A 16427-nucleotide genomic window follows, 5' to 3' on the forward strand; every position below is an offset into this window, starting at 1 on the left:
ATAATGGAGAACTTGGTACCCATGGGGGAAAAAATAGTATGTGTTGCAGTCCATCCTTTCATTTGGGCTGTGACAACATAGTCCGTGTATGGCTGTTTCTAGCAAATGAATCATGGGATCTAAATGATTTTCAGTGGTATGACCCAGCAGATAAGGTTGTGCTGTTGTCCTTCAGCAATGAGCATATATTTGAATCTTGCATTTTGTTTATTGTGGCTTGATGGTTATTCACAACTTCAGTTCTATATATTAAACTTTAGAAAATGCTCATGCAGTATGATGGTGTCAACATCCTTTAAATTTAGTCTGAACTAACATTGACTCTCCCAGACAATAATCTTTTTTGGCCATCACTAGGGAATGAACCTGAGATCTTTGGTGTACAAAACTTTGGCCATGAAATCAAAGAAGAAAAAGCTAGTTACAAGACATGCACACACACACACACACACACAACCCAAATTCTACCATTTTATGTACACATAAATAGCATTATAGAAGACAGTTCAGCCACATATCTTTGTAAGCAATAACATTTTCCTAGTTTCTCCCAGGATGACTGAGAAACTATGGGGTGAGAAAGATCCATTTGAGTTTTAATTTTATAATGAACTGTGTCAGATTCACCTTTATATGTCCTTTAATTATTTTCCTCCATAACTGTCATGCTTCCTGTCTCTATGTTTTCATTTTAAGGGCCAATGAAGTTTACTTTAGATGTTTCTCACAGATGTCCTTTTATGATAAGTAAGAAGCAGATAAATAATTGGAGCCAAGAACTGGTGGGAGGCTAATTTGGGCAATGTCATATACATTTTTATACAAATGCAGACATATACATAATTTTTATACATAATTATTTAGAAACTAGTTTGAAATAAAGATTCAAATAGTTGAGGACCTCACTGTTTCTTTTCTTCTTTCTTTGTAAATTTGTAGCAGCTACAGATATTAGTCTTCTCTACAGATAGTAGTTTTCTACTGCTGTTTCCCACCTCACCCCCCTTAATTATGTTTCTTTCTCCTGCAATATTAATGTAAAGGCTTATATCTTTGTCTTTGCCAATAATCTTCTTTGCATTCCTCCTGAAGGAACCTTTCTCCCCAGGTTTTCAGTAGAGTACAGCAGTAAGCCCAGAATTTTCTTACATTCTCATTTTCAGTAAAGGGGATGTCATACATGCAGCTTATACTTACATTGATGAAAGTATAGCAGTAGGCTAAATAAATCAGAAAATTAAATGAGTAAAATAAACATAACTGCAAAAATCTCTTTTAAAGAGATTACAAAAAATGTTTCCATTCCCACTGAATATGGAAATGAGGACAGTTTTAAGTAAATTAATTTTGATTAATTTTAATCATGATCTGTGGATGAAACATTCTTATTTTCTGTTACTTCAACAGGTAGCACACAGCTGAGCCTCAAGACATGCTTAATCACACCTCCACAGCTGAATTTCTCCTCTTGACATTCTCAGAGATCCGAGAATTACAGATCACGCACTTCTTTATGTTCCTAGTGGTGTACTTGGTGGCAATGTCAGGAAATCTTTCAATTATTTTTGCAGTGGTCCTTGATTACCATCTGCACACACCCATGTATTTTTTCCTAATGAATTTGGCTATGTTGGATCTTGGTTCCATCTCTGTTACAGTTCCCAAATCTATGGCTAATTCTCTCTTGAGCAACAGGTCAATTTCTTATTCTGGATGTGTTGCTCAAGTGTTCTTCTATGTGTTTTTTGCAGGATCAGATCTTGCCCTCCTAACAGTAATGGCATACGATCGCTATGTGGCCATCTGCAATCCACTCCAGTATGAAAGAATTATGCACAAAAGAGCCTGTGTTCAGATGGCAATCAGTGCATGGGTTAGTGGCATACTTTATGCAACTTTACACACCTTGGGAACATTTAGCCTTAGCTTTTGCTCCAATTATATCAATCAGTTCTTCTGTGAAATCCCACAATTACTAAAACTTTCATGCTCTGATTTATATCTAGTTGAGGTTGGATTCCTTGTACTAGGTTGTTGCATTGGCCTAATATGTTTTATCTTCATCCTTGAAAGTTACAGAGAAATTCTCATGACAGTTCTTAGAATCCCTTCAAAGCATGTTTCTAAAAAAGCATTTTCTACTTGTCTTCCTCACCTCATAGTTGTTTCCATTTTTATTTTCAGCTTAATTCTGGCCTACGAAAGGCCTCCGACTAAAATTTCCTCTAATCTTGATATAGTATTTGCTGTGATCTATATCATAATTCCACCAATACTGAATCCATTCATCTATAGTGTGAGGAACAAAGAGATCAAAATTGCTTTGTGGAAGCTGTTAAATTTTGGGGATTCATCCTAGCTCAGCTCCAATTTTATTGTCTGATATTTGGTATTTTGTAGACTTGTGCAAGGTAACTTAGGTTTGCCTCCATGACAAATTTCATCACCTATAGGTATAATAGTTCTTTTTATCAAGGTTAAAAAAGAAAACAATCTGTCTCAACAAAGTATTTCATGTCCCCAGAAGTATCTCCAGGGGGGATAAAAAAAAGTCAAGATGATGGGTGTGATGCTTGTGATATATATTTAAAAAGTATGGGACTTTGTGTAATCACATTTGGCATCTTGACATTTTTTACCCCAACATGGATGTCCCTGCATGTCATCTCATATTTTTTATCATTTGCAAAAAAAGTAGAAGAGTCTTCTGCATAGGATTGCACACATACAGGAACTTCTTTCCACATTTCCAGATGTTGGATGACTGGAATGTCAAAGGAATGTTCTATCTATGTGCATTATCTGCACTGAAACATTTTGGGGGTATTACAATGCCAGAATATATGACAGATTAGGAAAGTGAAAGGTGTATCAATTGAACATTTAGTCCGAAAAGGAAACCTAGTCTATGTACTGAGGAAAGTGGGAGAATGTATTTCAAAGTGCCTTAATTAACTTAATATAACTGAGGCCAGGAAATTCCTACGCCAGTTTTCAAGATTCTGTATTTACTCCAGACTAACATTAAAGATACCTAAATGATAGTTTAAGTTGCTTTTGCTTTTTTGATCTTACTTACAATGTGAGGTTTAACAGAAGAGGTTATTCAAGCACTCTGAAGGAAGCAATGCAGACATTTTTTCTTTCCTCTTAGAAGGAAGAAAACCACACTGCTTCACAAAAGAACTTTGTGTGGGTACTTCACCTGAACCCTCATCGGCCCTAGTATTTTAATAATTTGTTTCATGTACAATATTCTGCTACTTGTACATTTTTCTTTTTCTTTTTCCCTGACAGTTATTAACCTTGGATTATAAATATTTCATGACAAATTCTATGTTCATCACTTCTATACTTTGCTATTTTGTTCCCATTTATCTAGCATATTCACTAAACTATTCTTTTTTCTAGCTTTGTTCATATCTAATACTTGTTTCATAATTGTCCAAAGCTAAAGATGCCTACCACAACATGCAAGTAACATTTTGGGGGTAGTCATAAAGTCACACACAAAGAATTACTGAATGAAAATGGTTCATCAATTTTATTGATCAGGCTTATGAACTATTTATTTAAAGTATCATAATGGTTTATAAGATGTATTCTGCATCTTATTTTCTATATTTTATACAAGTGAAAAATCTTTGCTATTTCTATATCACATTCTAAGTCATATTAGCCAAGTCAGGTTCAGGACTTCTATACAGTGGTGTCCATGGGTGTGTGTGTCAAAATCTGCAATATCACGAGCATGTTACCGCAATCAAAGCCATGCTGCTTTTGTATATGCATTAATGTCATACCTGCCATCTTTCAGATTTTGTCTCATCCCTGCCTGACAGCTTAATTAGCTGGTGGATATTGTTGTTTTTACTGTCTTTTATTTATTTGTTTGTTTGTTTGTTTATTGGCCCATCATAAATGAAGTGGGAAACACCACATGCCAGTAAATTTAGATCAGAACACATACTTTTTCAGTTTACCAATTAATCAATAAAGCAGTCCAGGGACAATAAGGCTGCCACTTAGCCTTAGGTGAGAACCAAGGTCATAAATTCATCTTAAAATACCTCAGAAAAAAAATATAAAAGGGTTGGCTTGCAAATTCAATATGTTGAAAATATGTGATTTGGCTTGGCCCTGTTTGCCCCAATTTTGACCTCAATCAGGGTGTCAGTATGAGGTTACAAAAATGACTACAGCTATATAACCACATTTTTGAACTGATTATCATAAGAAGAATTAAGGATTATTGATCATGGGTTGCAGCAACAAAACAAAATGAAAAGGAGGTTCCTGTCCAATGTCAGAAAAGCAGTGCAATGACTGGGTTAATGATATGTGCTCATTTTCTGTTTATGAACTGGCTCTATAAAAATATGAAAAGTTTTAATGATCTGCTTTGAAATTGTGAATATGAATATACATATGAAGTACCATCTCAATTCACAATAAATATGGCCCAGCCCATAATGTGTATAGGCTAGTGTATTTTTGCCCTTTCAATATGGCAGACCTTTGCCCTGCAACCTTTACTGCGTGCAGTTTGACCTAATGCACTCCCCACCTTTCCCATTCTTGATTTGGTCATCTCCAGTGTTACCAGATCAAGGGTGAGAGGCCCTGTGCCTGTGATACTACCCTTTGACCAAAAGACTATGACTGGATTGATCAATAATGTCCCATTTAAAAGGATGATTCTGATTCAAGAATGGGACTGTTGATCACTAAATTTAATATTCCTCTATGCTTCCTTTTCCCTTTCCAAGATATTTTAGGTTTTATAAAAGCAAGTGCTCAAAAGGATCATGTACATGTGTGTGTGGTAAGGTAGAAGACAGATATAGCAGAACTGAGAGTTGTTAATGCCCATCTAATATACCATTCTTTTTTATTTATTTGTCCTCCCAGACCAACAAAATACAGGTACGAATTTTTAAAATGCAGAAAGAAACAAACCTAAAGCAATTAATAATGAAAAGGGTAAAAACCAAAAGCCATAGCTATTGCTGGAAACTTGGCAAGTTTTGTAATGTTTGCTGTAGTGGGTGACCAATTACCAAGGCTCAGTGGAGAAGTACCAACAGATAGTATGCTAGAAGATGCCAATAGAGCCCTCATGACAATCCCTACTACCACACTGATATACACTATAGCCACTGTATTCCTGGAGATGCTTGGCTGCATGATCTAGAAGAACAGCAGTACATACCCCCCCCCCCCCCAGAAAATGAGGTTGGAGGCTAAGATCAAGGTAACTCGGAGAGACATTAGTCAACTGGTGGAACTACAGAATGGTGTGGAGATTAAAGATAAGACTCAGCTACTGAAAAAATACAAGGGCCTGACTCCACTTGAAGCCCTAAAGATTCCTAAAGAAGGGCTCACAGCACTGGCTACCAGGTTAAAGAAATACACTAGAGAAGCAGAGACCAAGAAGATAAATGTCCGGTTCTCCAAAGAACCACCCAAGGTGTACTCCTGACTGCAGTGCAACAACACAGTAACAGCAGAGCCACCAACAGCAGAAACTGAACAGTATTGGAAGAACATATGGGAGAAAGAGAAGGCACATAATGCCAGTGCAAAGTGGCTGCAGGCCTTGAGAGCAGACCACAGCAATCCCCCAGAACAGGAACCAGTCACGATCACAGTAGCAGACATCCAACAGTGTGTCAGAAATGTGAAGTGCTGGACAGCAACTGTCCTGGACATGATCCACACCTACTGGCTAAAGAAACTAACAGCAGTGCATGAATGCCAGCAGCACAGATGAACCAACTGCTAGCAGCAGGCTCCCACCCAGATTGGTTAACACAAGCAAGGACAGTGCTGATCATGAAAGATCCCCACAAGGGAACAGCACCGTCCAACTACTGGCCAATAATCTGCCTCCCCACAACATGGAAAGTTTTATCAGGCATCATAGCTGCCAAGCTACCGGATCATATGGCACAGTTCAGAAGGGCATTGCAACAACACCAAAGGCTCAAAATGTCAGGTTTAGCCCAAGGAACTCCAGGAGACTATGCAGATTCAATCCAACAAGGTTTATTAGCTGCAACCTCTATCAAGAATTTTCCCAGACTGAAACCAGTTCCCAGGGTCAGCCAGTCAACACCAAGCAAATTCCTCAGGGAGGTTCCAGCCTCCTCCGCTTATCTCTTCCCCGCGCTTCGGGAGATGAAAGAGCATTCTTTACTCCCCAATTCTGGCCCCCACCATTCCAGTCCATCACACAAAACACCAGTTGTTCAGAGATAGAACAGTCACCCGAGACTCAAGTTCTAGCAGACCAATCTGAGCACAGCCTTAATTGACTACAGGAAAGTCTATGACTCAATGCCACACACATGGATCTATGAATGCCTGGGACTAAACAAAGTCAACAGGACACTAAGGACTTTCCTCAAGAACTCAATGGGACTGTGGAAGACAACAGTAGAAGTCAGCTCAGGTGGCCATCAAGTGCAGCATATACCAAGGCAATGCACTGTCCCTGCTGCTGTTCTGCACCGGCTTGAACCCCTTCAGCCCGATAATAATAAAGATTGGTTACAGATATAATTTTATACTGCTTTTGATAATCTGGCATATACATTTAATATAAAAAATACTTGATCTGGATAAACACCATTTATGAAAGAGTGCTAGTGTAGGGCCAACCTAGGATCCAAGAAAATGTTGGTGCAGCCAAGGATTTATATTCATCCGTCGTAATACAGAAACCTTTTCTTTGAAAAGAATCAGAATCCTGCCTCCTGTCATATAATAATGTAAAAAAAAATGATTAAGAATTGTCTATATGACATGACTATTCATTTCTGAAAAATGCACATCATCCAAATACACTAAGGTACAAAAATAAAATAAAATAAAATAAAATAAAATAAAATAAAATAAAATAAAATAAAATAAAATAAAATAAAATAAAATAAAATAAAATAAAATAAAATAAAATAAAATAAAATAAAATATAAACACTTTAAATCCTTCAAGAGTAGGATAGGGGCCAAAAACATTAAGGTAGAGAATGTACCCATGTAATCTAACCTCTATACTGTTTATATGTGTGTTGCAAGCACTACGTTGACGTTTCTGAGTCCCTTGTGCATGTCCCTGGTTTAACTTCCGGTGACAACATGATACATGCAGGTAGTTTCCTTCAAAAAATATAAGAAGTTATTTTTTTTTATTGCCACATTCCTCCTCGTCCTCGTCCTCCTCGTCCTCGTCCTCCTCGTCCTCGTCCTCCTCCTCCTCCTTTTCTCTCAAAGTCTACAGACTTCTTTATTTTCATGTTATGCTTGGTTGTACTTCATCCAATCATAAACAGTTACAAGTATAAACAATATAGATTAAAGAAAAATAAACAACTAAATTTGAGTATGTAATGTATTTGTAACAACCAAGTACTAACCATTATTAACAAGTGCTTAGCTTTTTTAAGATAAGCCAAGATTGGATGGGGGTAACCAGGAGTACTATTTAGAACTTCTTAAACATCCCCCCCCTTTTTTTTTTAATCCAAGCTATTTGCCCAGTCTCTACTTCAGCACTTCACATGCAAGTATTCAACCAAGAAAAAAAAATGCATTTGTCACAGAGACTTTAGCTTTGAAACTGAGGTGAGCATTAAAATTGTGTTCCAATCAAAGCAGTCTGAAAGGCCAGTATAGTATCTCCTGTATAGATTAAAGGCCACAGAGAAAAGCTCAAAGCACAATTTCCCACATCTACAAGACTTAGGGCTGCTAAAGTAAACTAGGCTCCTGAGAAATGGGCCCCTCGAGCATAATTACAAATATCCCATAGAGAAACTTCTGATTTTATCTAGCATTCTCATAACAAAGAAAATTGTTTGAATAGCATTCCACTCTATCGTGAGTACTGCCACAGGTACAACAGAAAAGGGGCTGAAGTTTGACCTCCTATTACAAGCTCTGAAGTCTACAAAGCAGAATGGAAAATAAGTCAAGAGTTAGTGAATTCCTCCTTCGTGGATTTCCTGATACTGAGGAGCTACGGATAGTCCACATCATTGTTTTTTTAATAATTTATTTGATAGCCCTCACTGAAAACCTCATCATCATCACTGTCATTGTTTGTAGCCATCAGCTCCATTCACCCATGTATTTTTTTCTAGTCAACCTATCCTTGCAAGATCTTGGCTCCGTCTCTGTCACAGTTCCAAAGTCCATGCTGAATTCCTGGATGAACATGGAAACCATTTCTTACTCTGGATGTCTCTGCCAAGTTTTCTTCCTTGTTTTCTTCATGCTATCCCACTTCTTTCTCCTCGGTGTCATGGCATATGATCGTTATGTAGCCATCTGCAATCCTTTGCATTATGAGATGGTACTGAACAAGAAAGCCTGCATCCGAATGGCAACCACTGCATGGATCGGTGGCCTGTTTTATTCAATATGCTTTGCAGGAAATATGTTCAAAGTGGAGTTCTGCTCCAGAATCATCCATCAGTTCTTCTGTGAAATCCCTCAGTTACTCAAGATCTCTTGCTCAGACTCATATCTTCCAGTCGTGTGTGCTCTTATCATTGCTTCTTGTTTAGGTTTTCTCTATTTTGCTATAATTGTTTTTTCTTATGTTCAGATCTTCAGAGCAGTTTTCCAAATCCCATCTACCCAAGGGAAGCAAAAGGCCTTCTCTACCTGTTTACCCCATCTCTTTGTCACTTGTCTGTTTCTGGTAAGTGGCAATTTTGCATACCTGAGACGCACATCCAGTTCCCTGTCAGCATCAGATATCCTGATTTCTCTGTTCTACTGTGTGTTGCCACCAGTCATGAATCCACTGATCTACAGTATGAGGAACAAAGAACTCAAAATGGCATTCTGGAAGCTAATCCTCAATATTTGCCCCAATACCTTATGGAAATTTCCTCAGTTATGTGTATAAATGCTTTAAATTTTTTGGGCCATTTTGCATAGTATTTAATCTTCAATGGGTGAGTTGGAGATACACTCAACCATGTTGTCCTATGCATATCAATTGATAAACAAGATGGTATCAGTGGGTTAGGCTTTCTCCTTGTGAAATTGATGAAAGTACAATGCTTTTATGTAGCTTTATTCATTTATTCAAAACATTTGCATAGCCACCCATCTTAAAACAACCCTGGGTGGCCTACAACCAATGTGCCTTAATCTAGTCAAAGATTATTATTGTCACAGGCCAGCATCTAGCATTAAATCTTTGTGAAAAAACATAAATAAATACAGCTGAATGCTAACTGTGCTGTTAAATTTCATATATCTTTTCCTGTAAAGGAGAAATGAATCCATTCATTATTATTTATCTTACTTATATTTTCTTGCAAAGCTAGAAGAAACATATATTTCAGATTATGCTTCTTTATATATCCATTTCTTTAAATATAATTTTTATACTGGCTTTCTTATTGCATTTTTTTCAAGAACTATCCATTTTTACTGATTCTATCACATTAATTAAATTTGTATATCTGTCTAGAGATATTATTAGAGAAAAAAAACAAAAACAAAAAAGAAATACACAGGAATGTATGCACAGGAAGCAAGAAGCAAAGTTGCTTTCCTTGATACATAACCTTCTGTTTTTTATGATAAAGCTTGTGGGGACTTTTGGCTGTATGCAATGTATTGAGTAGCAGAACTATGAAGAGAAGAATTAGGCAGGAAAAGGGAACAGCAGATGTAAATTGCTGAAAGACGCTCTTTTGTGTTGTAAATTTTTGAGAGGGAGGAGGAAATGAAATGTTTTGCCTATAGCAACCATTTTCATGTCTCCCTGAAGTTACTGATTTTTATTTTGTGGCAAGGAACATAGGAAAGGTAATCCTATTATGGAGATAATACAGTTTTGTTTTGTTTTTTGTTTTTTAATAAATACATAACAAAAATCCCTACTTTTCTCCAAGCAACCAAAGTATGTGTTGGGGGGTGGGGGGTGGGAGGGAAATTTCAGTCCAGACACATAAGATGAATCCCCAGAACTTTGCCTCATCACCCTATCCAGTGTCTACTACTGTGCCATTCTTACCATGATTGTGACTATTAAACATCAACATTGTCTATCCCTCCATTATGATACGTGGGTAATCTACAGTTACATTCACATTCTAAGACTGGGGAAACTTAATAATTCAAGTCCTAACCAAGAACCTAAGAATTATTAAGGTAGTGCCTAAGAATATAGGAATATTAATAATATTATATTAATTATTAATTAACTATTATATTAATAATATTGTTCTAAGAATATATTGTTGTTGTTGGTCACACAATCAGCCAGTTGTTTAGACTGGATTTGGCATTTTTATCCACCTATCAAATCTATTATTATTATTATTATTATTATTATTATTATTATTATTATTCCCACAGTCAGCCAGATGTTTAGACTATTATTATTATGATAAGTCACTTTGGAGTAGATTAATGCACCTATATATCCTCCTGAAAGAATGGAGAGGGTAAAATCTATCTTAAGTATTCATATAACCTTCATCATCTGTGTCATTGACCTCCCTAAATTGTACAGTCACACAGTCATAATGAACTCTTCTCAATTACTGCAAACTTAATATAAAAGGTTTCCTCCCTCCCTACCTTCCTGCTTTTTATTGAAGTCTCTCTGTCTGTCTGTCTGTCTATTTGTCATCTAACTATATCTATCATAAGCTGCCCTACAAATTAAAACTATTGTATGGAAGTACAATTAGTACTGCTACTATTACTACTACTATTAGTACTACTACTAATAAGAATAATACTGCTATAAACAGTGGCAAAACATTTAATTTTACTTCCTGTTGATTATGCAAAGAAACAATACTTTATATGTACTATCCTGAAGAGAACATTAAATGAGATTCATTAAATCCATCTTTTACTACACGAAGTACCATATGTTTGTATCGAACATACTGTGTTTAAAGTTTTGTCATTCTATTGCACTGTTTATTATATTTTCTATTGTAATGGAAGTATTTCAATGCTGTGTAATGCCCAGATGTTGTATGTGGAAGTGCATGACATGATACTCAGTCTATTAATATTTTAGATAAATACTGTAGATAGTAAAGAGCCTCCCATTCCTTAACCCTCATACAAAGGAAGGCTTTTCTGAACAGAAGGATTGTGTCAGATCCCATGTTTCTTCTTCCTTTTCTTTGGTTAACAAGGCAAATAGTTAAAGGGCTTCTAGGAACTTCTGATTTTCGACTCAGGGAGAATTTTTCTTATGCAGGGCTTGCTTTATTTATTTATTTATTTATTTATTTATACTTATTTATTTATACTTATTTATACTTATTTATTTATTTATTTATTTATTTATACTTATTTATTTATACTTATTTATACTTATTTATTTATACTTATTTATTTACTTATTTATTTATTTCTACAGTATATTATGGACTACTCAACATATCTGCATTCTCCAGGATAATGTACAATGAAGTACAATAATACTATCTCATAAAAGAAATGAAAAACAGCATAAGAACAGAACTAAGCTGAGCTTCCAGCACCTTTACTTTGGGAGGACTCTGCTTTTTGTCTAGCCAACAGAGAAAATCTTTGTTTCTTCCCTTGTATTTTGACTAATTGATTATTGATTATAACTAATGTGTATTCAATAACATGCCTCTCCTTTCTTTTTTATGAGTGGTAAACCACTAGTAGGAATAGAATTACGTTTGATAAATTAGGTATAAACAAGTTTCAGACTTTGATTCTGTCACTATGTCAATCAAGTCACCCACAGAAATGGTTGTTGATAATCATGCATTATACGGGGACCCTCAGTTCAAATTGTAAGTATGTTGTAGAAGAAAGCCCACCAAAGCTAACATTTTTTTGTTACTTCATTTCTGTTTTTCACCAGTGCACTTCTGGCATTCCTCTTTCACAAAGAATCAAAAATGTGCTTATGAAACTTTTGAAGCACTGACAAGGGAACATTGAGATGAAACATTTTTTTAAAAAAAGAAGTGTTGTCAGAATTTGGTTTAGAGTGCTTTCACAGAAATGGATAGAAGGCTGTTAAACTGTAGGCCAGGATATATAAAGATGTTTTTGCACTGCACACTTTAAAGTGTTTCTCTCTGTGTGTATGTGGTTAAAAGGGATAAGAATAACTTTATTTTATTTGTTGGCCATATTTGTAGAAATCTTCAGACATAATTGCTGAGGATGTGAAACCTGACTTGTTTGTTGGGGAGGAAACTAACTCAGTCAAAATTATAAAAATGCCAAATGTAATATTAAGGAGGGGATCACTGCATCCCATTACGGGGCCTACTGAAAGAGTCAGGTTTTTTCAGCCTGCCAAAATGATAAAAGAGTCAGGGTCTTACAGATCTCAACAGGAGTGTGTAGGTATATGTGGAGACAGAACTGCAGAAAGGGAATCTTCAGCCTTTTGGGGAAAATGGGTTTCATTGCTGCCTCCCCCTCTCCAATAAATTCATTCTCTGATTTTAATCAAGAACCATCAGTGTAATGGACTTTGGTTATTACTTCCACCGCCTCCAACCAAAGTTAAATACTCTGTCACAGGTTTGTCACACATTATTCCATCACTTTGGTTTCTACAGAGAGATCACAGCATAAAAGTTAAGGTAGGATAACACATGTAGCCAGATAAATTTTCCATGAAATAGTTCAAACAAGTAAAAATGTATGCTTTTTTTTTTTTTTATTAGGAAAGCCTTTTCCATAGATAGAGGTAGAAAAGCTAAAGGTTTAGATGAAAATCAAAGCCAATACAGAATTTGGGGGTGGGGGTGGGGGGGAAAGCGGTCTAGTTTCTGTAATGGGCTGAAAGACAAAGGAACCAAGCAAGACATCTTTGTGAGAGAGCTCACATTGTCCAACCCACAATCACAGATTGTTTCATTTCAAATGGCAGAATAGAATGTGCCCTGTTCTGGCTTTCTTTGTCACCAGGAGGAGGTTAGGCAAGTAATCAGTTTCTGATTTAGTTTTCTGATTATTTATTTTTTATCTTGCTTCCTGGATGGTGGGAAAAGAGACTTCTTACCTGAATGTTAGGCTACTAATCCAATCAACTGTATGAATCAATGGGGTTATAGGAATGGAATAGCTCATGTGACATAAGCAATATTTTAGTTCTCTTAAGGGTTCAAACAACCTGTTCACTGAGGGGAAATGGGGACATTGAGTTATTTTCTCTCTGAAAAACCTCCATCTTTTGGGGGGAAAATATGAAGAGATACTGATTATACATATATTGTGCACCAGTTGCACCCTTTCCTGGATCTGGAGGCTCTGCCCCCAGTCACTCATGTCCTAGTAACTTCCAGATGGGACTACTGTAATGGGTTTTACATGGACTGCCCTTGAAGAGTATCTGGAAGTGTATTGTCGAAGGCAATCTGGAAGAGTATCTGGAAGCTTCAGCTGGTGCAGAATGCAGTGCTGCAGGCAGTTAGGTGTCCTACTAGAAGAGTACATATTATACCTCTGTTCCTCAAGCTGCATTGGCTGCCAGTCTGCTTTAGGGTCCAATTCAAGGTGCTGGTTTTAACCTTTAAATCCCTCCATGGCATGGGGCCAAATTATCTGAGGGACCACCTCTCTCTGATTATATCAGTTCATCCCATTAGATCTGGCAAAGAAGGCATGTTGTGAGTACCATCTGCAGAGAACTTACATTTGGGTCTCAGGAGGTGGGCCTTCTCTGCCATGATGCCTGACTTGTGGAACATTCTCCCCACTCCCAGTCAGGATAGCTCCATCCCTGCTACCATTCCAGAAGTCCCTCAAGACCTCGTTATGCCACCAGGCCTCGGAGTCCCAGAGAACAGAAGACATTTTTATATAGCCTTACTACCATTGATATTTCTTTACTCTCTCCATGTGGTTTGTATATTTTAATTTTTTTATAATATTTTAATTTTTAATAACATTTGTTAAATATTTTATAATAGTTGTTTTTTTAAGTATTTATTGTTTTATTCAATTGTTGTACGCCGCACAGAGTCACTTTTGGCAAGATGGGCGGCAATCTAAATGTGATAAATAAATAAGTAAATAAATAAATAAATTTGTATTGGCGTTTTCCTACTCCTCCTCCTCCTCCTCCTCCTCCTCCTCCTCTATCCTAGTCTACATTTTTGGTATAACTTGGTTGTACTTCATTCAAGCATAAACACTTACAAGTATAAACAATACAGATAATAAAATAGAGAACTAAATTTGAGTATGTAACTGATTTGTAGCAACCAAGTACTAACCATTACTAAGGCATGCTTAGCTTTTTTAAAATAAGCCAAGATTGGATAGGTATCATATGGAGTATTATTTGGAATTCCTTCTTAAACGTTCCTGTCTCTCTCTCTCTTTTTAATCCTAGCCATTTGCACAACCTTTACTACACCTCTTCTCATGCAAGTATTTAGCCAAGTACGGGGGGATGTATGCATTTGTCTCAGAGACTAGGTTTGAAACTGAGATGAACATGGAAAATATCGTGTGCGCCAATCAAAGCAGTCTGAAAGGCCAGTATAGTACCTGCTGCATAGATTAAAGGCCATTTAAGAAAAGCTCAAAGCACATTTCCCACATCTACATGGACTTAGGGCTGATAAAGTAAGCTAGGCTCCTGAGAAATGGGCCCCTTGAGCATAATTACAAACATCCCATAGAGAAACCTCTGCTTTTATCTAGCAATCTCACATCAAAGACATTTTTTTGAAGAACATTTTACATGAGTACTGCCACAGGTACATGAGTAAAGGGTCTGAGGTTTGACTTCCTGTTACAAATTCTGAAGTCTACAAAGCAGAATGGAAAATAAGTCAAGAGTTAGTGAATTCCTCCTGCGTGGATTCCCTGATACTGAGGAGCTACGGATAGTCCACATCATTGTTTTTTTAATAATTTATTTGGTAGCCTTCACTGAAAATATCATCATCATCACTGTCATTGTTTATAGTCATCAACTCCATTCACCCATGTATTTCTTTCTAGTCAACCTATCCTTGCAAGATCTTGGCTCCATCTCTGTCACAATTCCAAAGTCCATGCTGAATTCCTTGATGAACACTGAAACCATTTCTTACTCTGGATGTCTCTGTCAAGTTTTCTTCCTTGTTTTCTTCATTCTCTCTCATTTCTTTCTCCTTGGTGTCATGGCATATGATCGTTATGTAGCCATCTGCAATCCACTGCATTATGAGACTGTACTGAACAAGAAAACCTGCATCCAAATGGCAGCCAGTGCATGGATGGGTGGTCTGTTTTATTCAACACTCTATACGGGAAATGTATTCACAGTGGAGTTCTGCTCCAGAATCATCCATCAGTTCTTCTGTGAAATCCCTCAGTTGCTCAAGATCGCTTGCTCAGACTCATACCTTCCAGTAGTCTGGGCTCTTATCTTTGCTTCTTGTTTAGGTTTTCTCTATTTTGCTCTAATTGTTTTTTCTTATGTTCAGATCTTCAGAGCAGTTTTGCAAATCCCATCTACCCAAGGGAAGCAAAAAGTCTTCTCTACCTGTTTACCCCATCTCTTTGTCACTTGTCTGTTTATGGTAAGTGGTAATTTTGCATACCTGAGACCCACATCCAGCTCCCTGTCAACATCAGATATCCTGATTTCTCTGTTCTACTGTGTGTTGCCACCAGTCATGAATCCACTGATCTACAGCATGAGGAACAAAGAACTCAAAATGGCATTCTGGAAGCTGATCCTCAATATTTCCCCCAATACCTTATGGAAATTTCCTCAGTTATATGTATAAATGCTTTAAGATTTTTAGCCATTTTGCATAGTATTTGTATATCTGTCTAGAGATATTATTAGAGAAAAAAAAACCAAAAACAAAAAAGAAATACTTGGTCCTGCATGCACAGGAAGGAAGAAGTAAAGTTGCTTTCCTTTATGCATAATCTTCTGTTTTTTATGGTAAAGCTTTTGGGGACTTTGGGCTGTATGCAATGTATTGAATAGCAGTACTATGAAGAGAAGAATTAGGCAGAAAAAGGGAACAGCGGATGAAAATTGCTGAAAGACGCTCTTTTGTGCTGTAAATTTTGGAGAGGGAGGAGGGAATGACAAGTTTTGCCTATAGCAGCCCTTTTCATGTCTCCCTGAAGTTATTGAGTTTTATTTTGTGGCAAGGAATATAGGAAAGGTAATCCTATTATGGAGATAATACAGTTTTGTTTTGTTTTTTGTTTTTTTAATAAATACATAACAAAAATCCCTACTTTTCTCCAAGCAACCAAAGTATGTGTTGGGGGGTGGGGGGTGGGAGGGAAATTTCAGTCCAGACACATAAGATGAATCCCCAGAACTTTGCCTCATCACCCTATCCAGTGTCTACTACTGTGCCATTCTTACCATGATTGTGACTATTAAACATCAACATTGTCTATCCCTCCATTATGATA

At 36.8% G+C, this 16427-nt stretch overlaps 3 protein-coding genes across 3 annotated transcripts; all 3 read left to right on the plus strand.

Annotated features, from left to right (window-relative positions):
* Positions 1 to 1432: 1432 nt before the first annotated feature.
* On the plus strand, positions 1433 to 3455 carry LOC103052161 (olfactory receptor 14A16-like). Its single transcript, XM_007442219.2, has 2 exons — positions 1433 to 2334; positions 3383 to 3455. Exons 1-2 carry the CDS (start codon positions 1433 to 1435, stop codon positions 3453 to 3455), a joined length of 975 nt encoding a protein of 324 aa, XP_007442281.2.
* Positions 3456 to 7962: 4507 nt separating this feature from the next.
* On the plus strand, positions 7963 to 8919 carry LOC112543050 (olfactory receptor 14A16-like). Its single transcript, XM_025177160.2, has one exon. It carries the CDS (start codon positions 7963 to 7965, stop codon positions 8917 to 8919), a length of 957 nt encoding a protein of 318 aa, XP_025032928.2.
* Positions 8920 to 14818: 5899 nt separating this feature from the next.
* On the plus strand, positions 14819 to 15775 carry LOC112543257 (olfactory receptor 14A16-like). The gene has a single exon (XM_088142918.1). It carries the CDS (start codon positions 14819 to 14821, stop codon positions 15773 to 15775), a length of 957 nt encoding a protein of 318 aa, XP_087999044.1.
* Positions 15776 to 16427: the final 652 nt, after the last annotated feature.

Source organism: Python bivittatus, unplaced genomic scaffold, assembly GCF_059951505.1.
Source record: "Python bivittatus isolate LINGU-HERP-01145 unplaced genomic scaffold, Pbiv_v1 ctg000470_np1212, whole genome shotgun sequence".
NCBI classification, from domain to species: Eukaryota; Metazoa; Chordata; class Lepidosauria; order Squamata; family Pythonidae; genus Python; species Python bivittatus.

Coding starts and splice junctions, on each gene's coding strand:
- LOC112543257 (XM_088142918.1), top strand. CDS start 14,819: ATGGAAAATAAGTCAAGAGTTAGTGAATTCCTCCTGCGTGGATTCCCT.
- LOC103052161 (XM_007442219.2), top strand. CDS start 1,433: ATGCTTAATCACACCTCCACAGCTGAATTTCTCCTCTTGACATTCTCA. Junction 2,335..3,382: donor AAAATTGCTTTGTGGAAGCT/GTTAAATTTTGG, acceptor CCATTTATCTAG/CATATTCACTAAACTATTCT.
- LOC112543050 (XM_025177160.2), top strand. CDS start 7,963: ATGGAAAATAAGTCAAGAGTTAGTGAATTCCTCCTTCGTGGATTTCCT.